At 40.7% G+C, this 25,559-nt stretch overlaps 2 protein-coding genes across 6 annotated transcripts in view; one reads left to right on the top strand and one right to left on the bottom strand.

Moving 5' to 3' along the window:
* Positions 1-6,106, bottom strand: part of DNAJC2 (DnaJ heat shock protein family (Hsp40) member C2) — a 32,962-nt gene extending 26,856 nt beyond the window's left edge. The window contains exons 1-3 of one of the 5 annotated variants that reach the window (XM_047696124.1): positions 5,830-6,106; positions 5,070-5,084; positions 3,193-3,383 (exon numbers count right to left, since the gene is read on the bottom strand). In XM_047696124.1, coding sequence (XP_047552080.1) covers positions 3,193-3,383; positions 5,070-5,084; positions 5,830-5,893 — 270 coding nt within the window. In that variant the 5' untranslated portion in view covers positions 5,894-6,106. Of the gene's footprint in view, positions 1-3,192; positions 3,384-5,069; positions 5,085-5,829 lie in introns of those variants that run through there. The other 4 variants (XM_047696126.1, XM_047696125.1, XM_047696127.1 and 1 more) reach the window with 4 other exon arrangements.
* A 3,592-nt stretch (positions 6,107-9,698) lies between these two features.
* On the top strand, positions 9,699-24,212 carry PSMC2 (proteasome 26S subunit, ATPase 2). Its single transcript, XM_047696131.1, has 12 exons — positions 9,699-9,854; positions 11,688-11,725; positions 12,728-12,809; positions 13,539-13,638; positions 17,959-18,090; positions 18,483-18,555; positions 18,941-19,036; positions 19,671-19,835; positions 20,871-20,958; positions 23,394-23,596; positions 23,706-23,802; positions 23,891-24,212. The coding sequence occupies exons 1-12, from the start codon at positions 9,785-9,787 to the stop codon at positions 24,046-24,048; spliced, it is 1,302 nt and encodes a 433-aa protein (XP_047552087.1). The 5' UTR covers positions 9,699-9,784; the 3' UTR covers positions 24,049-24,212.
* Positions 24,213-25,559: the final 1,347 nt, after the last annotated feature.

Raw genomic sequence — 25,559 nt, 5'->3', positions numbered from 1 at the left:
TCACTCTTCACATGGCTGCCATCTTCTCATCCTGCAGTCTCAGAATAAATGCTATCACTTTATTTAAAACAACCTTCTCTGCCTACTCTGTTCCTTCTTGTTTCCCCTAAAGTACTTACAAATTGTTATTGCTTCCAACTCTCCAATGGCTTTCCAGTGACTACTGCTCCTTAACCTCCTCACCATTCCCTTATCCACGATGTTCTACCCATTCGCCTTCTTCAGTTCCTGACACAATTCTTTCTGCCCCCACACAAGCTCTCTGCCTGGAATGCCATTCTCCCTGATCTTTGCATGTCATTCAGGTTTTATCTTAAATGTCAACTCCACAGGCATTTCCCACCCACTCAACCTACAGCACTCATCAGGACACTCTATCACTGCACTCTGTTCTACTTCTTTGCCCAGCACCTGGTGACCATGTCCTTGACTGTTCACTTATCGTCTGTCTCCTCACTGGAATAGAAGCTATGTGGGAGCAGTGATACTGTCTTGTTTGGCAGACTCCTCAGGCCCTGGAACAGCATCTGGTACAAAGCAGATGCTTGATCCCTGTTTGTTGAAAGAAACAATTAACTGAACCAATGTACGAACCCTGCTACTTTGTTTTTTTTTTTTAATAAAGATTTTATTTATTTGACAGACAGAGACCACAAGTAGGCAGAGAGAGCGGGGGAAGCAGGCTCTCCGCTGAGCAGAGAGCCCAATGTGGGGCTCAATCCCAGGACCCTGAGATCATGACCTGAGCCAAAGGCAGAGGCTTAACCCACTGAACCACCCAGGCGCACCCCCCCCCCCCAGTACCTTGTTCTGACATTACCTACCCTTTTCTATACTAAAGACCTCCATCTTTCTTCCTTTTCTCTCTTGTAGACCTCAATGGTCCCCAATTCTATCTTCTCCTGACTCCGCCTTTCTCTCAAGTTAGTATTTTCTAAATAGTCCAACTCTGAAAGAGTATTTTGCACTGTGGTCTACAGTTCATCACCTCCTAATCAACCCAGCTGTAACTCCTGGCCCTCCCAATGACTCACCAGATCTGCTTTCTTTGTGGTCACCTACCCTCCGTATGCCAAGCCCAGTGGCTTTTATTATTACTCATGTTATGTGAATGACCTCTCCAATGGGTGACTGTTTCGTCCGTCCTTCCTGAGACTTCCTCCTCTCTTAGTTTCTGGAAGAGTCTAGTGCCTGATGTTTAATAAACCTTAGTTGAGGGGCACCTGGGTGGCTTAGTGGGTTAAACCCTCTGCCTACAGCTGGGGTCATGATCCCAGAGTTCTGGGATCAAGCCCCGCATCAGGCTCTCTGCTCAGCAGGGAGCCTGCTTCCCCCCCAAACCGCCTGCCTCTGCCAGTTGTGATCTCTGTAAATGGATAAATAAAATCTTAAAAAACAAAAAACAAAACAGGGGCACCTGGGTGGCTCAGTGGGTTAAAGCCTCTGCCTTTGGCTCAGGTCATGATCTCAGGGTCCTGGGATCGAGCCCCGCATTGGGCTCTCTGCTCAGCAGGGAGCCTGCTTCTCCCACTCTCTCTGCCTGCCTCTCTGCTTACTTGTGATCTCTGTCAAATAAATAAATAAAATCTTTAAAAAAAAAAAAAAAACCAAAAACAAAAAAAACTTAATTGAATTACCAAATGTCTCTTTTGTTGTTTTCTTTTTACCTCTTTCACCCTCCTTAGTATCTTTTGCTGCTTCTCCTTCTGCCCACCCCTTAAATATTCAGGCCCTCAACTCGGTTCAGTCCTTTTCTTTTAAAATGGATAATGACAGTATGTGAATTAGCTAACATTTTGAAGGCTTATTTACTTTCCTAAGTGCTTTAGACATACACTTTCTCTCATTTAACCCTCCTGAGCTAGGAGACAGGAACTCATCATCCACTGCCTGTTTAGTATTTAGCACGTGTCAAGCACAAGGTTAAGTGCTTTACATGCATCACTGCATTGATCCTCACCATACTCCTTTGAGCTGTTAGCAATCTCACTGCATGAAACAGATGTGTCAAGTCACTTTCCCAAGGTCCCAGTGCCTTAATGGGCAGAATCAGATTTGAATTCTGGCACTCTAATTCCACGGTACACATATTTAAGTATTATACCATTGCCTATTTAAGCTTTACGATACCTATTTGTCTATATTCTTCTTCTCGGCTGATGTCATTCAATTCCCCCAGGTTCAACTACCACCTACAACTTGCCAACGACTTGCAAATGTTTCTGGCTTTATCCATCCTCCTTTCAGAACCACAGACCAGTTTCTAACCATTTACTAGGAAGACTACATTAGTACGTTACTAGTACCTGAATTTTGACACAGCCCAACTTGAACACAAACACATTTCCCACAAAACTTCCTTTTTCCTGCATGCCAGTATTGGTGACCGACATCACACTCCAGCAGGTCATTCAAACTGGAATGCTCAGAGGTCTTCTGAGTACATCTCCTCTTGTACCACACCGTCAAGGTCATCAAGCTCTATCAAGTCTACCTCCAAAAAAAAGCACACATTCCCTCTTCCTCAAAACCCGGCCATAAATTTAGCTCAAGTATGCATTTGCAGGCTTGGATTATTGTGCTAGCCCTCTAACAGCAAACTATTCACTTCCCCTCCAGCTCTGCCCTCCCTTTTCAAGCAATTTTCTGTACTGCCAGGAGATTACTTTGCTAAAATTAGCTTAGGAACTTTTGAAGACTTCCTACTGTCCTGAAAATAAAATCTGAGTTCCTTCGTTAGCATGGCATAAAAAGGACAGTATAAAAGAATTTGGTCTTGAGTCTTATCTCAGGACTAATTTCTCACCACTACCCTTCAAGCACCCTACCCACCCTACTCTTCACTAATCCCCGAAGAAGTGCTATACATTCTTTACTCCTTTGTGTCTCTGCAGATCTACTCCTTCTGCCCAGAACACCTTTTCTCCATTCTCTGCTTCTTAAACGGTCAGTCATCCTTTTAGGGCCAGCTCAAAAATTATGTTTTTTGGGAACACCTCCTGGATTTTTCCAGCACAGAGAGTATCCTATGATCAGTGCTATCCCACTCAGAGCTTAACAATAAACAGGTGCTCAATTAAGGTTCTCTTGTTGAGGCATCTTAAAACGTGGTTTAATGATGGAAAACTCGTGGGAAAACCTCTTATACCTCACAAAGCATCTGACTGAACAAAAGATTCAGATGTTAAATACCTTCCAGTCTTTGGGATCAAGTGTTTTCAACATGGGAAACTCTTCCAACTGCAATTCTTCATCTTCTGATTCTTCTGATAATTCTTTCTTATCCTCCAGTTCCTGAAAAGAGGCAGAAGCATTTCTGTTTCTCCTCTTAACAAAAGCTTCAAACCATCTTCCCACAGGTTCAACTTGACAGAGTGTTGAGGCTGTGATTGAAAGCGTTAAGAGAGGCTTCAATGTATTGCATGGAATAAATCTGTTTCAAGGCAATATAAGATCAAAACAGCATCAGAATGTAATGTTAAAACCATCAACTGAAGAAATAATTGCAGTACAGGGATGCCTGAGAGATAGTGCAGGTTTTGTTCCAGACCACCCCAATAAGGCAAAAACTGCAAAAAAGTGAATCAAATACATTTTTCGGTTTCCCAGGGCATATAAAAGTTATGTTTACAGTATGCTGTAGTCTATTAAGAGTCCAATAGCATCAGGTCTTAAAAAACCATCTATATACCTTAATTTTAAAATACTTCATTACTAAAGAATGGTAACCATCATCTGAGCCGTCAGCGAATCATTATCACATCACAGATCACCATAAGAATCAAGACAAAGTTTGAAATACTTTATTACCAAAATGTGAGAGACACAGAGTAAGCAAATACTGTTGGAAAAGTTGTGCTGATAGACTTGCTCAACAGATGGTTGCTACAAATCTTCAATTGTAAGAAATGCACTATCACCAAAGCACAGTAAAGTGCCATTAAACATGGTATGCCTGCATTCCAGTTAACGTGAGGGTTAGCAATAATCATTTCCTAATATTTACAGAGTATTCAATCAACCTCTTCCAGTTATCTGACAAAACATTCAGCAATGTCAACAATAAATCAAAACTTTTCTGAGAATATGAGAGGAAGGTGACGAGCAGGGAGAAATGTTGCCAACTGCTTTCCTTTTAGACTAATGATTGTAATAAAATAAATGATAAACCATCCTCATCAAAAAAAATTTTCAAAAACAAGTCAAAATATCTTAATTAAAACCCTGAATTCAGATAGCTTTTATTTTTTTATTTTTATTTTTTTTAAACATTTTATTTAGTTATTTGACAGACAGAGATCACAAGCAGGCAGAGAGGCAGAGAGAGAGAGGAAGGGAAGCAGGCTCTCTGCTGAGCATAGAGCCCGATGTGGGGCTCGATCCCAGGACCCTGAGACCATGACCCGAGCCAAAGGCAGAGGCTTAACCCACTGAGCCACCCAGGCGCCCCTCAGATAGCTTTTAAAATTTTTTAAGAATTCATGAGCAATGATTTGTTCTGGAAGACAATTTTCCAAGCAGCTAATGAGGATTTACTGACACAGCTCTGCTATAGTGAAACAAGCTCTAGATCTGAAATCAGAAGCTCTGGATTTAGTCTAGCTCCGACAATTAGTAACTATGTGAAACGAGTCAGGGATGTCTTCAACTGTAAAACGAACAATATCTATCTTCTATGGTTTCCTTGGAGGACTGAATGACAAACCACATTTTGAAACCACTTTGAAAACCACAAAGTAAGGCTTTATCGTCATTCCTGAGAAGCAGGGATAAATCACCGTACCTCTGTATGTTAACAATTCCAAAAAGGTAATGAGTCAGGGAAATAAACTTCCATTTTAATTCAGCCTATATGAATGAAAAAAGCTTTACTCTTTTAGCAATAAGTAACGCAAATGTAAGTTGCCCTTTGTACCTAATGGTCACAATTTCCTAAGAATAACTGATTTTACATGCTTTCGTTGGTTTGGGAAATTAAGATCTCCTGCACCATACACAGGACAGGATTCAAACTCTCCGTTCAATCAGTACTAGCTGTGTTGTAAGGGTGCAGTTTTTAAGAACATCACCTCTCAAGCCTTTTCCTTCAGGTGTTAGGATTACACACAGCCTTCCGTAAGCAGAACGCAACATGTGCCACGAGATAAGCTCAAAGTCACACCCGACAACTGTCTCTACAAGAGGCGCTGGTAATTAAGGCGGATAGCCGACTCGAGACTAGGTTTACAATATCCACGACTGTCTTGGGCTATACGTTAAAGAAACTACAGCAGCCAGTTAACTTTCTTTTAATCATTCTTCAAAAACTTTGTCTACACAAATCTCAGCAGCCGTACTGGCAACGACCTGTTCATACTAACTACGAGTATAAGGAGCAGCGTCTTGAGTTTTGACGTTTAAAAAAGTCAAAGCAAACGCAGAGCGGGAGCGAGGTGTTCCACAGAGCACCGGCAGCAAGGCTTTGTACGACCCGAGGCACGTGGGAGCTCGCTGCGGGCAGTTTCTTGCCTTGGCAAGGAGATGCTTTCAAGAACCTTTTTAGGGTACTAGAGGGTTCGGTCCCGAACTGCCCTGGCCGGTCCATGAGTCAGCAGCCGGGAGAGGAGGAAGAAACTAGGAGCAGAAAGAAGACGCCCCCTCCCTCCTTCCTTTCAGGCTGGGCAAAGATTACTGTAGAGCCTGGAGCCAAAAGGCACTAGCGTCACGGCCCCACAAGTCCCGGGGCTAGTCTCCAGGGACAAAGACAGACCTATTTTGGGGTCGCGCTGGTGGAAGACTGAGGCAAGGGTGGCTAACGCGGGACGGAGCCGGGGTTGAGTGGGCACGTACCAGAGGTCAGAGCGTGGGTGATGGCGGTGCCCTGGCCGTCCGCAGCACTCGGCAGGAGCAGCATGATGGCCCCGGGACCAGCCCCGCGGGGGCAGAGGTTCGAGTCCCGGGCGGAGGGCGCTTAGCGTCCCCTCCAGCTCTACCTCTCGGTCCGAGCCTCGCGCCTTGACTCTACGACGCCGAGGAACCGGCGCATGGAGACGACCAATAACTACTTCCGGGATGGATGTTTCGCGGTGCGGAGGCCAATTCCACCCCCACACACCGCGCCAACGTGTGCGGCAGCCTCGTTCCTCAGCTGACTCAGATCCGGTTTGCGACAGACTCTCACAAAAGAAAGGTTCCTAAGCTCCTCAGTTCCGCGGCGAAAAGGATTGGGTTCTTCCACCAGATGCTACACGTGGAGCATAATTTTCCGAAGCACCTCTTACAATGGTGTTTTTATTTTTAAATCACTGCTAGCCCGAGGCTAACCGCTGATTTTTCCAGTACCCCTACTCGTATAAATAAAAAAAGTAAAGATATGTATGAATTACTATTGAGATTATTGTAGTCTTTACGCATCTGTAGAAAAATTTAGTACATAGATCTGTAACATATTTGTATCTACCTAAATAATGTCAACAAATGTTTGTTATGATATTACTAAGTAATTTACCTGTATGGTTTTATTTAATCATCATAACATTTGGAGAAGACTCTACCTCCTCAGTGTTAAGATTCTATTCCAGGGCACCTGGGTGGCTCAGTGGGTTAAGCCTCTGCCTTCGGCTCAGGTCATGATCTCAGGGTCCTGGCATCTAGTCCCTCATCGGGCTCTCTGCTCTGCAGGGAGCCTGCTTCCTCCTCTCTCTCTCTCTGTCTGCCTCTCTGCCTACTTGTGATCTCTCTCTGTCAAATAAATAAATAAATAAAATCTAAAAAAAAAAAAAAAAAAAGATTCTATTCCAAGGCCAGCAATCTCTTTACACTGCTCTAAAAGCATGAAGTTGTCCTCCCCCCTCGACCCCCAAGATATTACCAATTACAGGATTCTGGAACTTAGTTGTTTAATGTATAATAAAATCAATTGTACTCCTACTATGATTCCTTCTAAGACTGAGGTAAAATGAAAAAACTAGCAAAAGGGAACCAGCGGACCAAGATTCACCCCTCTCCCCCACCCCCTCCAGCCCCGCGGCTGTGTCTAGAATAGGTTGAGCAAAATGAAAGACTTGATGTGTTAAAGAGCACCAGAAGTTGGAGAATTAGTCTCTATGAATTACATTTTCATTGTTAAGTAAGTTGATGGGCCTGCTATCTACCACAAAATGAAACTGTCACTTCAAAATGGACATTTCAAAGATAAGTTAATCATCTCCCCCTAAACCTCTTCCTGATACTTTTCTTTATTAATGTAAGCACTTGTTAAGACAGGCTTTAAGGCTCAAAGTAACCTGCTTACACTTTCTTAATTTTTTCTCACACGTACCACATCCATTCTTAGAATTACCTCTAAGGTCACATAGATTTTTTTTTTTTAATTGTGGTAAAATACACATCATGTGAAATTCACACCCTAACCATTTTTTTAGTGTACAGCTTGGTTGTGTTAAATACATTCATTTTGTATTTTTTAAAAATACTTTCCTTTTAAAAGATTTTTTATATTTATTTGACAGAGAGAGAGAGACAGTGAGAGAGGGAATACAAGCAGGGGGAGTGGGAGAGGGAGAGTGAGAAGCGGGTTTCCCGCTGAGCAGAGAGCCCGCTGCAGGGCTCAATCCCAGGACCCTGGGATCATGACCTGAGCCAAAGGCAGAAGCTTAACCAACTGAGCCACCCAGGTGCCCCTCTAATAAGGATTTTTATTTATTTATTTGAAAGAGAGAGAGAGGGAGGTGGGGCAGAGGGAGAGGGTTGATCCCACTAAGGGGCTTGATCCCAGGACCCCGGGATCATGACCTGAGCCGAAGGCAGACCCTCAACTGACTGACCCACGCAGGGCCCCATTCATTTTGTTGCACAACCAATTGTCAACCAATTGTCAAAACTCTTTTCATCTTGTGAAACTGTGAGACTGAGACTACACCCAATAAGTATCAACTCCCCATGTCTACCTACCCCTAGGCCCTGGCGACCACCATTCTAATCTCTGTCTCTAGAAATTTGACTACTCTAGTACCTCATATAGGTGGAGTCATACACCATTCTTCTTTTTGTGACTGGCTAATTATGTCAAATAATGTCTTTACAATTGTAGTATGTGTCCGAACTTCTTTTCAAGGTTGAATAATATTTCATGGTATGTACATTTTACTTATCCATTCATTTGCCTATCGGGTTGCTTTCACCTTTTGGCTATTGTGAATAGTGCTGCTATGAACATGGAGATATAAATTATTATTTTTTTTTGAGACCTGGCTTTTGATTCTTTTGAGTATATCCAGAACTGAGATTGCTGGATCATATGGTAATTACATTTTTAAATTTTTTTGAGGAACTGCCATACTATTTTCCCTCGTTTATCATTTTACATTCTCACCAACAGAATGGATTCCTTTTTCTTCACATCCTCACCAACACTTTTGTTTCTTTTCACCCCATTTTTTTCATAGTGGCCATCCTAATGGGTATAAGGCAGTATCTCCTGGTTTTGATTTGCATTTCCCCAATGGCTAGTATTGAGGATCTTTTTCCTGTGCTTGCTGGCCATTTATGTATCTTCTTCGAAATGTTTATTCAAGTCCATTGCCCATTTTTAGTTATTTTTTCAAGATTTTATTTACTTGAGAGTGTGAGCAAGGAGAGGAACAGTAAAATGGAGACAAGCTGACTCCGAACCCAGGACCCTGAGATTGTGACCTGAGCCAAAATCAAGAGTCAGAGGCTCCACCGAGTCACCTAAGCGCCCCCATTGCTCATTTTATTTTTATTTTTTTTTTAAGATTTATTTATTTATTTATTTATTTGACAGACAGAGATCACAGGTAGGCAGAGAGGCAAGGCAGAGAGAGAGAGGGAAGCAAGCTCCCTGCTGAGCAGAGAGCCTGATGCGGGGCTTGATCCCAGGACTCTGGGATCACGACCTGAGCCGAAGGCAGAGGCTTTAACCCACTGAGCCACCCAGGCGCCCCTACCATTGCTCATTTTAAAAATGGGGCTGTTTTCCTCTTGAGTTGGAGTTCTTCCTATATTTGAGATATTAATCCCTTATCGAATTTATGACACCCAAATTCCTTCTCCCACCCTGGAGGTTATGTTTTCACTCTATTCCCTATGTCCGGCCTTTGCGTAAAGAAGGGTCAGGTTTTCATTTGTAAATTCAGTTCTTTCCTAACCACTCACTTCTATTCATCACCTAAACTAATTTCTCTCAAAACCTACTCTTTTCCCCAATTCCCCCGTACCTGAGGATGGCTCCTACCAGTTCTCTTCGGCAGGAGGTTGAAACACTTAAACGGTTTATCTCATTTCACACCGACATCAAATTAAGGAACAACTTCTCTTTACCTTCACTCTATTTGTAGATCTAGCTACTACTTACTGCGTATCTAATACTGCAGAGACTTTGGAAACACCGTTATTTAATACTGTTTTCACAACGCTGTGAGGTAAAGGATAAACTTAGAGCACAGAGTAGTTACCAAAGAGTGCACAGTGAAGAAATGACTAAATGAGGACTTAAACTCCGGGTCGTAGCCAAGGTGGGTCTCGGAATCTGTCGTTCAGGTTGACGCTCCCTAGTGAGGGACCAGGGCCGACCCACGTCCCATCCCCACCGGGAATTGGTCCCGGAGCTACGAGGGGACGCCAGCGCCTGTCCTCCGGAACTCTCTTCCGGTTCTCGTGCTCAGACTAAACCGGTCCGGAGAACTCCGCTTACTTCCGGCGAGGAAAGGAAAGAGCGGCACCACCGGAAGCGACGAAGGTGCTGTGTAATCACTGAGCAGTTGAGGCCCTCGGAACTCCGAAAATGCCAGATTACCTCGGTGCGGATCAGCGGAAAACCAAAGAGGAGGAGAAGGACGACAAGCCCATCCGAGGTGGGTTGACACAGGCGGGCGGGCCGGGCCGGAGCAGAACCAGGCTTGGCCCCAGAGGGGAGGCTGGATTCCTTGCTCGCCGCCCGGCGCTGCGTTCCTTTTGTGCCCCTGATGATTTAGTCGGTGGCGGCAGCCGGCTTAGCCGGCGTGCCTTCTCTCTGCCCCACATGTTGGTCCAAGTTCTGTATTCATCTCCCTCCGATCGAGGTTTTTATTCATACTGAGCTGTCACGTCTTGAGGAGGTCACGCACCGTGCTTGGCCCTGCTGGCCTTGAAAAGTGTTCCCGCCTGGCGGTGCTTGACCACCTGGATCCTCTTTTCCTGTCCCTCCTCCTCCTCTAGTGGGACGGCTTGGTGCTATCCCTGTGTAGCCGGGATCCTGAGACGTGGTTTTCTTCAAAAAAAAAAAAAAAAGCAAACAACAAAAACAAAAACGGGGGGGGGGGGGGGGGACACACACATTCCTTTGATTAATTTATTCAGATGGTCCAAAACAGTGAAGTCATAAAAAAAGATACACTGAAAAGTGTCTTTGCCCTTGGCCCCAGCCATCCATTATCCTCGGAGGCAGATCGCGTTGCCATTTTGCGTTATCTTTCTAGACATTTTGTGCATAAACAAGCGTTTATTTTTACCTAAAAGGAGCATATTGTACATCTTGCTTTTCCCCCATCTTCACGTGTGTTAGGGATAAGTTCATATTGTTCTATAAAAAGTCCCTGCTGTCTGCCTATCTCTGCATCTGCATAGTATCCCACTTTATTGGGGGAGCAGTAATATATACAATTAATCCTTATTGATGCACATGTAGATGTCTTCCAATCTGACGGCCATCCTAGAGCAACGAATTTGTTGATATAACTTTTATCCCAATACAAACACAAGCTGTAGGGTCCGTTTTAGAAATGGAGTTGTAAGTTTGATAATGCGAAATTACTCTCTGTAGGGACTATATGGCTTGACACTTCTACCCACAGTGCAGGAGATAATGCACACCCAGCTCACATTTCTTCCCCTTCTAGTCTCATCTATATGCTGCCTTCTTCTTTTGTTTCTTACAGACTATTTAAAAAATATTCTTGCATTTTTTCCCTTCTTTTCTCTTACTCTTCCCTTCGTAAACAACTTAGTCAGTCCTAGCACTGTTTTCTTTTCCATTTCCACCTCCCCGCCAAAGAAAGAAATTTTCTCTCTGTGTTCATCCCACACTTTACTCTTTGCCTTGGCAAAGAGTAGGATACTGCTCAGAGCTACTCAGACACCTAGTAGAAAACTTAGTCACAGAGATTTAGCATTTCATCCGTGTGTGTCTCTGGGTAGGTTATCATTCTGTAAATGTATCAGTAAATGTATCCTTTGTATATAGTTATGACTAAAATAGAATTTTATGTGCTGCTTCACCCATATCTTAGTTGGTCTTTATAGCAGCATTATGAGGGTAAAATGAGTGTTCTCTCTGTTTCTCAGATGACAGAACTAATGCTTAGATTCTTTTTTTCCAGCCTTACTTAGCAAATGCATGACTTGCTGCAACTCTGCTAGTGCCCAGGTTGTTCCGATTCTCAAACTATTCTTTGGGCCCCTGTTCTTTTTGTGTCACAGGACTTTAAGACTCTTCAGCATTTATGTGTCGCTGTTGGTTAAAAATCTGCCTTTAAACCCAATTAAGATAAACGTTCCTTGAGTCCAGGAACTTTTTCTTGGTTGTATTTATGTCATTACTAACTTTGCGTGATTTTTCTCACTCAATTAATGCAATTTAAATTTAACAGAAAAGAATTGTTAGCTCTAATTTCCCGGATTTGAACCTAATGTATTCTCTCTTATTTTAGCTCTGGATGAGGGGGATATTGCCTTGCTGAAAACTTACGTAAGTCCTTTTAGTGTCTACCAAATGCAGATTTAAAAAATATATATATTTTATTTATTTATTTGTCAGAGAGAGAGAGAGAGAGAGCGCGCGAGCGTATGCCTGTGCGTGCATAGAAGCAGGCAGAGTGGCAGTCAGAGGCAGAGAGAGAAGCAGGCTCCCTGATGAGCAAGGACCACCCCCCACCCCTTGTGGGACTTGATCCCAGGACCCTGGGATCATGACCTGAGCCGAAGGCAGTGGCTTAACAGACTGAGCTACCCAGGTGTCCCAAATGTAGATGTTTTATGTTGAAATAAGAACTATTGTTACAGGTGTCTGGTGGCTCAGTTGGTTGAGCCACTGCCTTCGGCTCAGGTCATGATCCCAGAGTCCTGGGATCCAGTGCCGCATCGGGCTCCCTGCTCCGAGGGGAGTCTGCTTCTCCCTTTGACCCTCCCCTCCTCATGCTCGCTCGCTTGCTCTCTCAAATAAATAAATAAAATAAAATAAAAAACTATTATTGGTATTATCCTCCCAAATAATTAGAAAAGAAAGTCTAGCAGTTTGTAATAATCCTCACTGAAAAGTTACATACCACAGTTTCTCTCTAGATTAGATCGAGAGCAAATATTCAGCATATCAAAGCTTGTATATTTTTTTATACTATTTGTAAGTAAGTATGGTCCTACATTGGAAGATACTTGAACTAACATACACCAGTGTGTACTATATTTAAAATGTATGCAACTGAATTAAATCTGAAATGGAAAGTTTAATGCATGGAAATGGACTTGTAGTTTTCGTTAGTTTCAGGCATGATTTTCGTTTGTTAGCCTACATAATGGTGTGTTGTTTGAGGGAAAATACTGGCTCAGGAATACTTCTGAAAGATACTCTCTATTTCCACTTCACAAGCTTTGGGTCAATAATAGCTATTAAGATTGTAACTGTTAACACTTTGTCTGCAGTTTAATACATTGATGTCTTAATGTTCTAATTCAAGTGATCTTTATCTCCTAGGGTCAAAGCACTTACTCTAGGCAGATAAAGCAGGTTGAAGATGACATTCAACAACTTCTCAAGAAAATTAATGAGCTCACTGGTATATATTTCATTATTCTTATCTCTTTAAATGTCCTGTATTAATTATATCAAAAGAGTGTATATAAAACTCTTTCATGAATTATAGATTAAAACAATTATTACTCTCCTGTTTAGAAATTAGAACTCCTTTAATAATCTTTCACTACCTTTTACAACCAAGATCAGTGCTTAAGCAGGTAAGCAACCTCATCCTTTAAGCAAATGTTTCTGTTGCTCAGAGCCAAGTTCAATAAACTATTAAAGAATTAAATGTTTCAAAAAAAAAAAAGGAAATAAATATTTCTTAGTGAATAAAAATATGGTCTCCCAGGGTATTGCTGGAAGTAAGCACACTATTGCCCAGTGGTTGGAAACTTTTCTTCTCAGTAATTTGAGTGGTGAAGTTTTACAGTATTTGACCTGCACAAATTTGTGAAATATGGTATTGCATTTTGGCTTGCGACTGCTTTAGGGCAGTGGTTTTCAGATGGGGTGTTACCCCTGTGCCCTCTTCTTCCAGGACATTTGGCAGTGACTAGAGATACTCTTGATGCTTATGACTTGATGGGGAGGTGGTGCTGGTGGCATCGAGTGGTGAGCGGCCAAGAATGTTGCCCGCTACCCAAAAATGCACAGGACACCCCCCACAGCAGATTACTCCATCCAGAATGTCAGTGGTGCTGAGCTTGAGAATGCTTGCTTACAGGTGATGCATTACATTTCAGTGGGTTTTGTTCTCTTTATTTAGGTATTAAAGAGTCTGATACTGGCCTGGCCCCACCAGCACTCTGGGATTTGGCTGCAGATAAACAAACACTGCAGAGTGAACAGCCTTTGCAGGTTGCAAGGTATGCATAGCATGCTGGAAATTCATTTTTATCTGTACTTTTAAGCACTTTTTAGAATCTAGGTGTATGCAGTAGTTCATAAAAATTTCTTTTTCCTAGTTTGGAGTAAACAAAGTTTTTATAGAAGTATCTGGGGTTAAATTTTATGCTTTCAACAATTACTCAAGAAGTAGGTGAAGATATAATCATATAAAAGATTCGAAAGATTCAGATGGTACCAAAAAGATCAGATGAAAACTGGAAAACCTCCCTTCTCATCTTCGCTGTCCCATATCCCCTCATTAGCTGTAACTGAAAATAGTTTGGTCCTTTTAGCCCTCCTGTGTATCTTCATATATATATTTGCATGCAAAGAAACACGTCCTGATTTTTTTTAGTACTTCTTTTTTTCTTTCTCTTGTTTTTTTAAAAATTACTAATATTCTGTAGATTTTGGTTTATTTACAATTTTGTTACTGTACAAACTGTACTACTGTACAGTTGCTATACTGAATGTTCATGTTAAATATCTCTCTATGTGCATACACTTCTGTAGTATAGCTTACTAGCAGTGGAATTGGGAGGTCAAAGGCATTTACAGTTTTGACAATCTGGAAGAAGGTAGTTTAACCAATTTATACTCCCTAACATGAGGCTTTGAGGCAAATATCTGTTTCCCTGATCAATACAAGACATGTGATCATCTATTTTTACACTTTTACTATTTGGGGGGAAATAAAAATCTCATTTTAATTTGCATTATGCTGATTACTAGTGTGACAGCTTCTTATAGTGACTAAACATTTGTATTTCTTTAAAGATTATTTATTTATTTATTTATTTGACAGAGAGAGAGAGAGAGAGAGAGAGAGAGAGGGAGAGAAAGATCACAAGCAGGCAGAGAGGCAGGCAGAGAGAGAGGGGGAAGCAGGCTCCCCACTGAGCAGAGAGCCCGATACGGGGCTTGATCCCAGGATCATGACCTGAGCCGAAGGCAGAGCTTTAACTCACTGAGCCACCCAGGTGCCCCAACATTTGTATTTGTGTGTCTATTCATGTTTTGTTCTATTGGGTTCTTTTTGTGAATTTTTAGGAGCACTTCCTATATTGTACGTACTAATCTTCAATATGCTACAATTATCTTTTTTCCCATTCTGTCACTTAACTTCTTGGTATCTTTTGTTGTACTAATGTGTAAAATAAATATAATAAATAAATATAAAATAAATAAAATAAAAATTAAAATTTTTTGAATTAAATTAATTGACTTTTAAATTTAAATAAAATAAAATTTAATTTTAAATTTAATTTTAAATTAAAATAAAAAATAAAATTAGTATATTTTCACTATACCTCTTGGGTTTGATTGTTGCTTATGAAGGCTTAGCTCAATCCAAGATTATATTCTCCTGTGTTTTATTCTAATCATTGAACATTTTGTTTCAGTTTTAACTCTTTACTACAGCTAAAGGTTATTTTTCCTTTCCTCTTTTCCTTCCTCCCTCACTCCTTTTTTTTCTGTCTCCCCTTCTTTCCATTTATTGGTTTACATTTCCGTTTTATCATGGTTTTACAGAGTTAAACAGTGCTTGGACAATAGTTGTCTTTCCCAATTCCTCTACCCTTAGAGATAGCTATTTTCAAAAGTTTTAACTAGTGGTTTGGTTTCTACCTTCGTGATTCTTAAGGACACAGTTCTTGCATATTGTAGATTGTGTCTTGTTTTTTTAACTTTAGGTATTGTTTGCTGGCTTGAGGATTTTGTTTTGTTTCCTCTGCCTTCATCCCCAAAACATACCTGTCCTATCCCTACATCCTCCTAATGTAATTACAGTAAACTTTTGGTAAGGTCAGTAGTCACTGTTTTCATAACTGGCTAAGTAACGCTATTCACTAAGAGGCAAGTAGTAAACCGTGATTATTTTCTTTCTTGTACCGTTTTTTGTTTTCCTTGTCATAATCGTCTTTTCTCATTTGCCGGTTTTCTATATATATAAAAACAACCCTCCAGGTTTTCCTGATCGTCTAAAATTGCTCTTCAGATGTGTTAGGTCCAGCAGGTTTTTTCTCACACATACCTCAGGTGTGTCAGCTGCACCTCAGGTTCTCTCGGGTCCGTTGTCCTAAAGAAGTCTTTCCCAGCACTTGCTCACCTGCTTCAGTATTGCACCATGGCCCTTTGCACATGCTAAATCACAACCCTCCTTGACCTCTGACCCTGGAGGTTCCCTTTGCTGCTCTCCTGTTGCTTGCATACCGTGAGTTTCTCGTATTGGTTTATGCATACCTGCTTTAGGTGTAAGTAGCTCTGTAGTAGCTTCCTGAAAGAAGCAAGTTGGGAGGCAATATTTTGAGACCATGTATGTCCAAAAATGTCTTGGTATAATGTTCCTTCTTCAGAATTTTGAAGGCAGCATTCCACGGTCTTCCCCCTCCCAATGTTGTTGATCTGAAGCTCTTCTGATTCCCAGTCCTGTACATGTGACCTGTTTTTAATCTGAAAGTTGTAGAGTCTCCTCGTTCTCAGGATTCTGAGATTTCATAATGACATGCCTCAGTATTGGTGAATTTTCATCCATGGTGCTTGGCTCTCATGGCCTTCACTGTGGCAGTTTTTATTGAAATTATTTGTTAATTTCTTTCTATTTTCTTGGTCCTCTATTCCAGACTTTTATTACTTGGATCTCCTGGATATCTCTGCTAATATGCTAATCTCCCCTGTGCAGTGGTTTTTTGTTTGTTTGTTTTGGTCTTTTTGCTCTACTTTTGAGATTTTCTTAATGTTAAGTCCTTTTATTCCTTTTTTGTTCCTTCCTGTTTCTCTTTTCAAGCTTTTAATTTCTAAGAGCTCTTTATTCTTTCAATATAGGTGTTTGTTGGTTTTTTGAATGTCCTCTATTTTTGAATCATGGTTGTAAGATGTTCTCATCACTAAGGAAATGAATGATAACTGCAAGGTTTGTACTTTATCCAAGGTGCTTTTTTCCCCTTCGCTTGTTTGGAGTCTATCTTTTATGCTAGATGTCTGGTAATCATACATTGATTTTAGGTGGAGACCTAAGAACTGAGAGAAACTCAGGTTCATTCTGAAAGTCGACGTCCTTACATATATGTACTTTCTCAGCTTTGGATTTAAAAAAATCCTTATTTGTGCAGACACTGTGGACATGGTTTGTCAGAGGAAGTAGTGATCGGTCCTTTATATGTAATCTTCCCTGGTAGACCTTGACTGGTAACAGAAAACAGAGTCCTGTCACACAGTTTTGCTGTAGGAATAAAGCATTTTTTTTTTCTTTTTGTAAAGATTTTATTTATTTGAGAGAGAGACAGGGACAGGGAGGGAGAACATGAGAGGGGAGAGGGAGAAGCAGGTTCCCCACTTCCCCAATGATCAGGGAGCCCAATTTGGGTCTCCATCCCAGGACCCCAGGATCATGAGCTGAGCCACACCATGCTCAAGACTGGACAAAGCATTCTGGAGCTTACTTTGGGCTCTACCTTTACGTACACTCTAGACTATTTTGTATTTCCCCGTACTAGTGCTACAGCTTATGACATGGATTTGTCCTACAGTGAGTTCTGTTTTTTGTTTTTCTTCCATAGACAGAAGAGAAAGGGCAGTAGACTGCTTTTTACTATGATGTACATGGTATTACACATTTGCCTTTACCATGTCACACAGAAAAAGAATACATTTGAGTTAAAAATAGCTGCAATGATAAACATGGATTTGCAGTATAAACTCAGAAAAGAAGGTAAACACATTTATTACTTAACTTGTTATGAGACAAGATGACAATCTTCCTAAAGGGACAATAAAATGGAGAGTAACTTAAGATATAGAGGAGTATCACTAAGGAATGTACTTAAGAAAATCAAGAAATTGGAGCACGTGGGTGGCTCAGTCAGTTAAGCATCTGCCTTCGGCTCAGGTCCTGATTCTGGCATCTTGGGATCAAGCCCTGCATCAGGCTCCCTGCTCAGTGGGGAGCTTGCTTCTCCCTCTCCCGGCCCGTGCTCTCTTCCAGTCTCTGTCTCTCTCTCTCAAATAAATAAATAAAATCTTTAAAAAAATTTCAAGAAATTAGAGAACTTCTTAATAATGAAATATTTGGGTTTAACTTTCTAGGGGAATGTGTCTTTTGAAAAATTTACAGCTTAGCTTAATTTGAGTGGACCCTTGGGTTTCTATAGTAAAGGATCATTAGCAGTGATCTAATTTCTGCAGTTCTAGTTTTTACTTGCTCATTAGTATACTGCTTGCCCAGGAGAGAATCTAGTTACTTGAATTCATTATTAGTAGTTTAGGTTCCTTACTCTAACCAAGCCTTTTGCTGTTAGGTGTACGAAGATAATCAATGCTGACTCGGAGGACCCAAAGTACATTATCAATGTGAAGCAGTTTGCCAAGTTTGTGGTGGACCTCAGTGATCAGGTAGCACCTACCGACATTGAAGAAGGGATGAGAGTTGGGTAAGACTGTATTTACAGTAAATACTCTTCTTTCATTAAAGATACCCTGTCACATCCACATCCTTGGCTTCTTTGGAATGAATGAACTGGGTTCCGAAGAATACGAAGCAATACCCTGTGGTAGAGTACTACCGTTGAACACCCTTTCTTCCACATCTGCTTCTTTCCTTTACCCCACTCGGGCTTTTTGTGAATGGCTTTAAACGTCAGACTCAAGTGCAGGATTTGAGAGTTGAGTTTGATGGTGTACTTAAGGTAACGTGGTGTGAGTGGAGGAAGCACTTGCTCTAAGATAGTCAGGATTAAGTAAGTTAATGTATATACAATACATGATGATTAACTGAGTAAGTTTTTTGAATGTGTTGAATGATGATCTTTTTTACAATCCTTAGGGTGGACAGAAATAAGTATCAGATTCACATTCCGCTGCCTCCCAAGATTGACCCAACAGTTACCATGATGCAGGTAAGAAAATACGGGAGGGAAAATGAATGGCATGACTCTGAATACAATTGCATCCATCTCAAAGAATTTTGAAACTTTGACTTGTAAACTGTCAATATGTGGGCATATACTGGAGAGTTACAAAATGTTTTAAACAGTTTTTCAGATGAGAAAGTTTTTATCAGTCTTTTTTTTTTACTGGTTTGTCTCTCACTTAGTGTCATAGCAAGTAGTATTGCAAGTGGTGGTAGGACACTGGACAATGGATTCCATTTTTATGTTATTCTTATTTGCTATGAGTCTCATTTTTCTTTTCGGGTGTTGGGTCTGCTGTAGTGAATAGAACATTTGAACTAGTATTCAAAAGCCTATGGCTCTATGTTACACATTTTCATCTTTCTTTTAGGTGGAAGAAAAACCTGATGTCACGTACAGTGATGTGGGTGGCTGTAAGGAACAGATTGAGAAACTTCGAGAAGTAGTTGAAACCCCATTACTTCATGTAAGTGGCTGAGTCTGTGGACTAAGTTACCTATTATTAGATACCTTTGAAAATTTTATGTTTTCCTTAGTGAAAACTTTTGAGTGAGTAGAGAATAGAGGTATGCTGAGTTGGTACATTCCAGAAGAGAGGAAGCAAAAGGATTGTTCAGACCTATTAAAAAACAGATCTGCTATCTTGAGTGACAGAGGAGATTGAGGTATAACTTTTAGCAATATGTTAGAATTTACTATAAGTTACTGTAGAAGAAACCATGTGTTTTAATGATACCAAGAGGATGTAGGCTTAAATTGAGTCAAAATAAGCTTGGGAGGATAATGGAAAACTGGAATATTAAACACCAGATAATACCTTTGTTTTTTAAAACACTGTAATTTTTTTAAAACGGGGGGAAAATATTTTGTTAAGCCTGGATAAGAAAAACACCGTTAAAAGCCATTCAGTATTATGTATTGATGTGAGTCTGTTTAGATTTTGTGTCTTAGAATAAGCAAAATTCTTATTTAGATCAAGTGTATACATGTGGACTTAATGATTTTTGGTTTAAATAAATGATATTTACAGATATGATACAAGTAGTACTGTGTTTACTACACAGAAATGATAAATGTAAAAATCATGTCTCCCACCACAGCCAGAGAGGTTTGTTAACCTTGGCATTGAGCCTCCCAAGGGTGTGCTGCTCTTTGGTCCACCTGGTACAGGCAAGACCCTCTGTGCTCGGGCAGTTGCTAACAGGACTGATGCTTGCTTCATTCGGGTTATTGGATCTGAACTTGTACAGAAGTACGTCGGTGAGGTAAAGTACATTGATCAGAATCAACTATTACGTAGCCCTGTGAAAGGTTTTTGATGTGGAATAACAGTTCCACACTGAAGAACTGAGACATGAAATTTCTTGACTGATGGATTGTAATTAGTAGCTCAGAAGCCACTGGCCTTCCCTTGGTCATTGGAAACAAACAGTTGCCTAAAACTTGTAATCATTGTGCTTCCTCTTCAGAAGGATGGCCTTTCTACAGATTTGGTTTCTGAGACCCCAGAAATGTAGTGAGTGCATTCAAAAGTGTACTTTTTCAGGGGCAGCATTTCATATGCTATTATGAAATAATAATAATCGTCTGTATATGTACGAGGGTGTATACACATACACACACGTATACATACGATGTATTTTTTCTTTACAATTAGGTCTAGGGCTGTGTATATCACATCTGAAACAGTAATGATTAGTATACTTAGAATAAGACTCAGTAAAGGAGCTGCATGAGTTGATCTGTTCCTTGATCAAAACTTTTTAAAGCAGGGAGCCTGGGTGGCTCAGTTGGTTAAGCATCTGCCTTTGGCTCAGGTCATGATCTCAGGGTCCTGGGATCAAGCCTGCATCAGGCTCCTTGCTCAGCAGGGAGCCTGCTTCTCCCTCTCCCTCTTCTCCTCCTCCTGCTTATTCTCTTATTCTCTCTCTCAAATAAATAAATAAAATCTTAAAAAAAAGTACACGGTGAAATTAGTGCTCACAAATGCTAATGATAAATCAGAAGCTTTCTTTCCTCAATTTTAACTGATTGTTATGGTGCCTTTATTCAAGTGTTCATTTGACCTCTTCAGATCTTGAAGTATTGGCTATTTAATAGGTATAGAATCATGAAATTAATACTGTTTGGAGGGTAATAAGATTAATTTGATGGAATAGGTACCAACTTCAGTTTTTTTTAAAAAGCCTTAGGTATTACTAATACTTAAGAATACTGTTAGGAATATTGAAAAGTTTGAAGCATAGATTTACTGTGTTAAAAAATTTTTTAAACCAACTCTGAATTATTTTTCTCATTAGGGGGCTCGAATGGTTCGTGAGCTCTTTGAAATGGCCAGAACGAAAAAAGCCTGCCTCATCTTCTTTGATGAAATTGATGCTATTGGAGGTATGTGGTTTTTTAGAGGGCTACTTTAGGATTGGTTTTCATGAGCATGCTAAAGTATTATGTGTAGAGTTCTCTTGATGGGTTAATCTTCTAGAGAATTTTAATTCCAGCTCTTCTGTGAGCTCTGGCATGTGTGAGCTACAGATCTAACAGACAACAGAGATCTGCCGTAAAGGAAAAAAGAGATGGAGCATTGTTATTTCTGAAAGTCTTGATCTTTGTCCTTTCCTCATTTTGTTCATGTGACACACGTTTTTACACTTTAACAATTTCTAATTTGGGATATAGCTTCACTTAATGTGATAAGAAAGCACTAGGGCGTAATTTAGTTGGTGGCAGTTTTTCATAATGTATACATAAAGTAATGTTACTGCTGGCTTTGTAGATTTTATGAAATACAGTATTAGCTGTGTGATTCAGGCAGGTTATTCCAACTAACTGAGCTACTGTTTGCTTATCATATAAAGAAAATGATAATTCCTGCCTTGTTTATTTCACGGGTTTTTGAGAGATTTAAAGTAAGTCATAGGGGTGCTTAGGTGGCTTAGTTGGTTAAGCGTCCAACTCTTGATCTGAGTTCAGATCTCGATCTCAGGGTCATGCGTTCAAGCTTCACATTGGGCTCCACGCTGGGGTAGAGCCTACTTAAAAAAAAAAAGTTAAGTAACAAGTGAGATAAACTTTGAAAACTAAACTGTTCTGTAGGCCTAGACTATTGTTATAGTTTATGAGAGTAGTAATTCTTTTATTTTTAGGAGAGAGGAGGGGTAGAGAGAGAGGGAGACAGACATGGGCCTCAATACCACAACCCTGAGATCATGACCTGAGCTGAAATCAAGAGTTGGATGTTTAATTTACTGTGAGCTGCCAGGCATCCTGGGAGGAATAATTTTTTTTTTTTAAGATTTTATTTATTTGAGAGGGAGAGCATGAGAATGGGGAGGGTCAGAGGGAGAAGCAGACTCCCTGCCAAGCAGGGAGCCTGAAGCAGAACTTGACCGTGGGACTCCAGGAACATGACCTGAGCCAAAGGCAGTCACTTAACCAGCTGAGCCACCCAGGCTCCCCAATAATTCTTAACAGCTTGAAAGATGTCATATGTTCAGACAGTTACTTAATGAACTTAGTGACACAAATGACTTGAAAACATAGTGTACCCTCTAATGCTCTCTGGGGACTGCAGTTAGGTTACTTAGAATCTTGTTTTTAGACTGGTTGGATGTTGTTAGGTTTGGACATTTCTATGGTTAATGTCTTGGAGGGACATAATGTGACCACAGTGCATCGATGTAGTGTTGTGACTCTGAAGTTATTTGTATAGTAGTTTTGGAATAAGCTTTATGATGTCAGGATGCTCTGAAGCTGTGGCTTCCAAGGTACATTGTATATAAAATAGTATTAGGGTACAGGAAGGAAATCTAGAATTTTTCTTTGTATTTTTAATCTCATTTAAAAGTTTTCCAATTTTTTTTTTTTATAATATACATAAGACATTAATACAACCGTATGTATTTATACAACTTAAGAATTAGAGTATATATTTGGGGGTCTTTTTATTTTGGTTGCAAATGAGAGATTGACATTAAGCTCAGATAATACATCAGAATCAGTGTGCTGTATTATGGATTTAGCCATATTTTAAAGGAGAGTTTCGGAGAAACTTGGAAGAGTATGACCATTTCTTACATACAGTCAGACACCATCATAACGCTTGAGTCCACATGTGTTCTGTCGCCTTGTGCCGATGTGTATTGTGCTGAAAGTGGAGGTGTTCTTGAGTCACTTAAAAAAACAAAATTCCGTGGGTTAAAGCCACTCACTGCCTTGGGCTCGGGTCATGGTCCTGGGATCGAGCCCCGCATCGGGCTCTCTGCTCAGCGGGGAGCCTGCTTCCTCCTCTCTCTCTGCCTGCCTCTCTGCCTGCTTGTGATCTCTGTCAAATGGATGAAATCTTGAAAAACAAAAACAAAAACAAAATTCCTGGGGCGCCTGGGTGGCTCAGTGGGTTAAATCCTCTGCCTTCAGCTCAGGTCATGATCTCAGGGTCCTGGGATCGAACCCCACATTGGGCTCTCTGCTCAGCAGGGAGCCTGCTTCCTCCTCTCTCTCTGCCTGCTTCTCTGCCAACTTGTGATCTCTGTCTGTCAAATAAATAAAATCTTTAAAAAAAAAAAAAAGAAAAATTCCTTAAAGAGGTTAAAAAAAAAACTTTAAAGAAGCCTCTGTTCCGTAAATCTATGACGAGTCCCTTTGAAAGATGCCCTCTCTAATCAGTTTTGTGTAAAGGAGGCTCTTCTCAGAGCATGTGCTTCCCAGGGAGACGTTCACACGCTCTGGCGTCCTAACAGGAGCGGGCAGTGACAGTACCTCGAGTTATGCGTTGCGCTGTCCTCGAGTGGGTGTCGAGGAGCTTATTTTTCCTTTTGTCTTCTCAGGGGCTCGTTTTGATGATGGTGCTGGAGGAGACAACGAAGTGCAGAGAACGATGCTGGAACTGATTAATCAGCTGGACGGTTTTGATCCTCGAGGTAACATTAAAGTGCTGATGGCCACTAACAGACCTGACACCCTGGATCCAGCACTCATGAGGCCAGGGAGACTGGACAGAAAGATTGAATTCAGCTTACCTGATCTAGAGGTAAGAAAATCATTTCGTTTCAGAGATCCCAAGAGTCCCCTCATGTGAAATTTTTTCTTCCTGTGGTGTTTTTTCCATTTTAATATTTTATCAATTCCCCCATTTTTAGGGTCGGACTCATATTTTTAAGATTCATGCTCGTTCAATGAGTGTCGAAAGAGATATCAGATTTGAATTGTTAGCGCGACTGTGTCCAAATAGCACCGGTAGGTTGAAAGGTCTTGCTCGTTACATTTGCTGGTCTGTCTGTTCAGGCTGTTTTAATAAGCCTGTCGTTTTCTTTTTGTTTGAAAGGTGCGGAGATTAGAAGCGTCTGCACAGAAGCCGGCATGTTTGCCATCAGAGCACGGCGAAAAATTGCTACCGAGAAGGATTTCTTGGAGGCTGTAAATAAGGTCATTAAGTCTTACGCCAAATTCAGTGCTACTCCCCGCTATATGACATACAACTGATCCGAAGGCTTTCATGAAAACTTCCTTTCACTGGAATCCTAACTTTATTAAGTAGCCTTGTTAATAACCAGGACACACACAAAAATAAAGCGTTTCAAATTGCATGTTTTCTTCAGATGTCTTTGTAGTACAATAAAAAATGGTATCTGATGTCAGGCAGAAAAGCTTATTGTGATGTATATTGATTATGTTTTGATCACTACACTACCAGTGAAGGGTCCCATATCATAAAGTGCTTGCCTAGACCACGTCCATTCTAGGCACATGCTGGCTGGGTGCCAGTGGTGTCCTCCCATCTGCCCAGTGTGGTGGATCTAATGCATTTTGATGTAACGCGTGCAAAAACTTTCCTACTTAATATACTTGTAGCTGAGCTGGGATTCATGGCCAACTTTGTCAGCTCCGTACCTGTATTTCTCACCTTCATGCTCTTCTGTCCCTTATCAAAGCAGCCCATCTAGGCACAGGACCATGTGTTTCAGTGTTTTTTTAAAAATTTTTTTCCTACCACACTGAATAATAAAGCTTTGGCCAAACTTTTTTTAAAGTGGAATAAGCATCTGATGTATTAGGTTTTACTTTGCCATTTGAGTTGATTTCAAGTTAATCAAGACGAATTAGTGACTTTAATGACCAGCAAAGTAGTAAAGCAGAAAGAAAAATATATACAGATAATAATCTAATTTAGAAAATCCAGAATTGGGGGACGCCTGGGTGGCTCAGTGGGTTGGGCCGCTGCCTTCGGCTCGGGTCATGATCGCAGGGTCCTGGGATCGAGTCCCGCATCGGACTCTCTGCTCAGCAGGGAGCCTGCTTCCCTCTCTCTCTCTGCCTGCCTATCTACTTGTGATCTCTATCTGTCAAATAAATAAATAAAATCTTTAAAAAAAAAAAAATCCAGAATTGGTTTCATACAGAGAAGTACTTATTTTCATCTTATATATATATATATATATATATATATATATATATATTTATTTATTTTAAAGATTTTATTTGATAGAGATTACAAGTAGTCAGAGAGGCAGGCAGAGAGAGAGAGAGAGAGAGGAGGAAGCAGGCTCCCCGTTGAGCAGAGAGCCCGATGCGGGGCTCGATCCCAGGACCCTGAGATCATGACCCGAGCCAAAGGCAGAGGCCTCAACCCACTGAGCCACCCAGGCGCCCCTATTTTCATCTTATAAATTAATGGTTTAAAATATTGGTAAAGCTCCTGTTAGACTTCTGGTGAAGTGAGGTATTTCTAAAAATAAAGTTGTATTGGGATCCTCAGCAGATCTCTCAAATTACTATTTTTTCAAATTCTTTCTTGTGCAGACAAATCCTCTCCCATCTTGCACCACCATTAGCCTCCCTGCCCAAATACTGAGACCCAAGCACAATAAAGAATGTTTTTATTGCAGTTTAGTCATAAAAAAGTAATGCAAAATAGCAAGAACTCGATACATTTTAATTCACAGAAGAAAAAGTGACAAGATAGAAAATGCTTTAAATGTTGTATTGAAATATTT

The sequence above is a fragment of the Lutra lutra genome, chromosome 11, assembly GCF_902655055.1.
Source record: "Lutra lutra chromosome 11, mLutLut1.2, whole genome shotgun sequence".
In the NCBI taxonomy this organism is placed as follows: domain Eukaryota; kingdom Metazoa; phylum Chordata; class Mammalia; order Carnivora; family Mustelidae; genus Lutra; species Lutra lutra.
The sequence above is the reverse complement of the archived record's forward strand: the minus strand, read 5'-3'. Positions and strand labels throughout refer to the sequence as shown.

Excerpts from the sequence above, each read along its gene's own strand:
- PSMC2 (XM_047696131.1), top strand. The coding sequence starts at position 9,785 with ATGCCAGATTACCTCGGTGCGGATCAGCGGAAAACCAAAGAGGAGGAG. Across the intron at positions 19,836-20,870 it reads TACAGAAGTACGTCGGTGAG|GGGGCTCGAATGGTTCGTGA; the intron begins GTAAAGTACATT and ends TTTTCTCATTAG. Across the intron at positions 23,597-23,705 it reads TCAGCTTACCTGATCTAGAG|GGTCGGACTCATATTTTTAA; the intron begins GTAAGAAAATCA and ends CCCCATTTTTAG.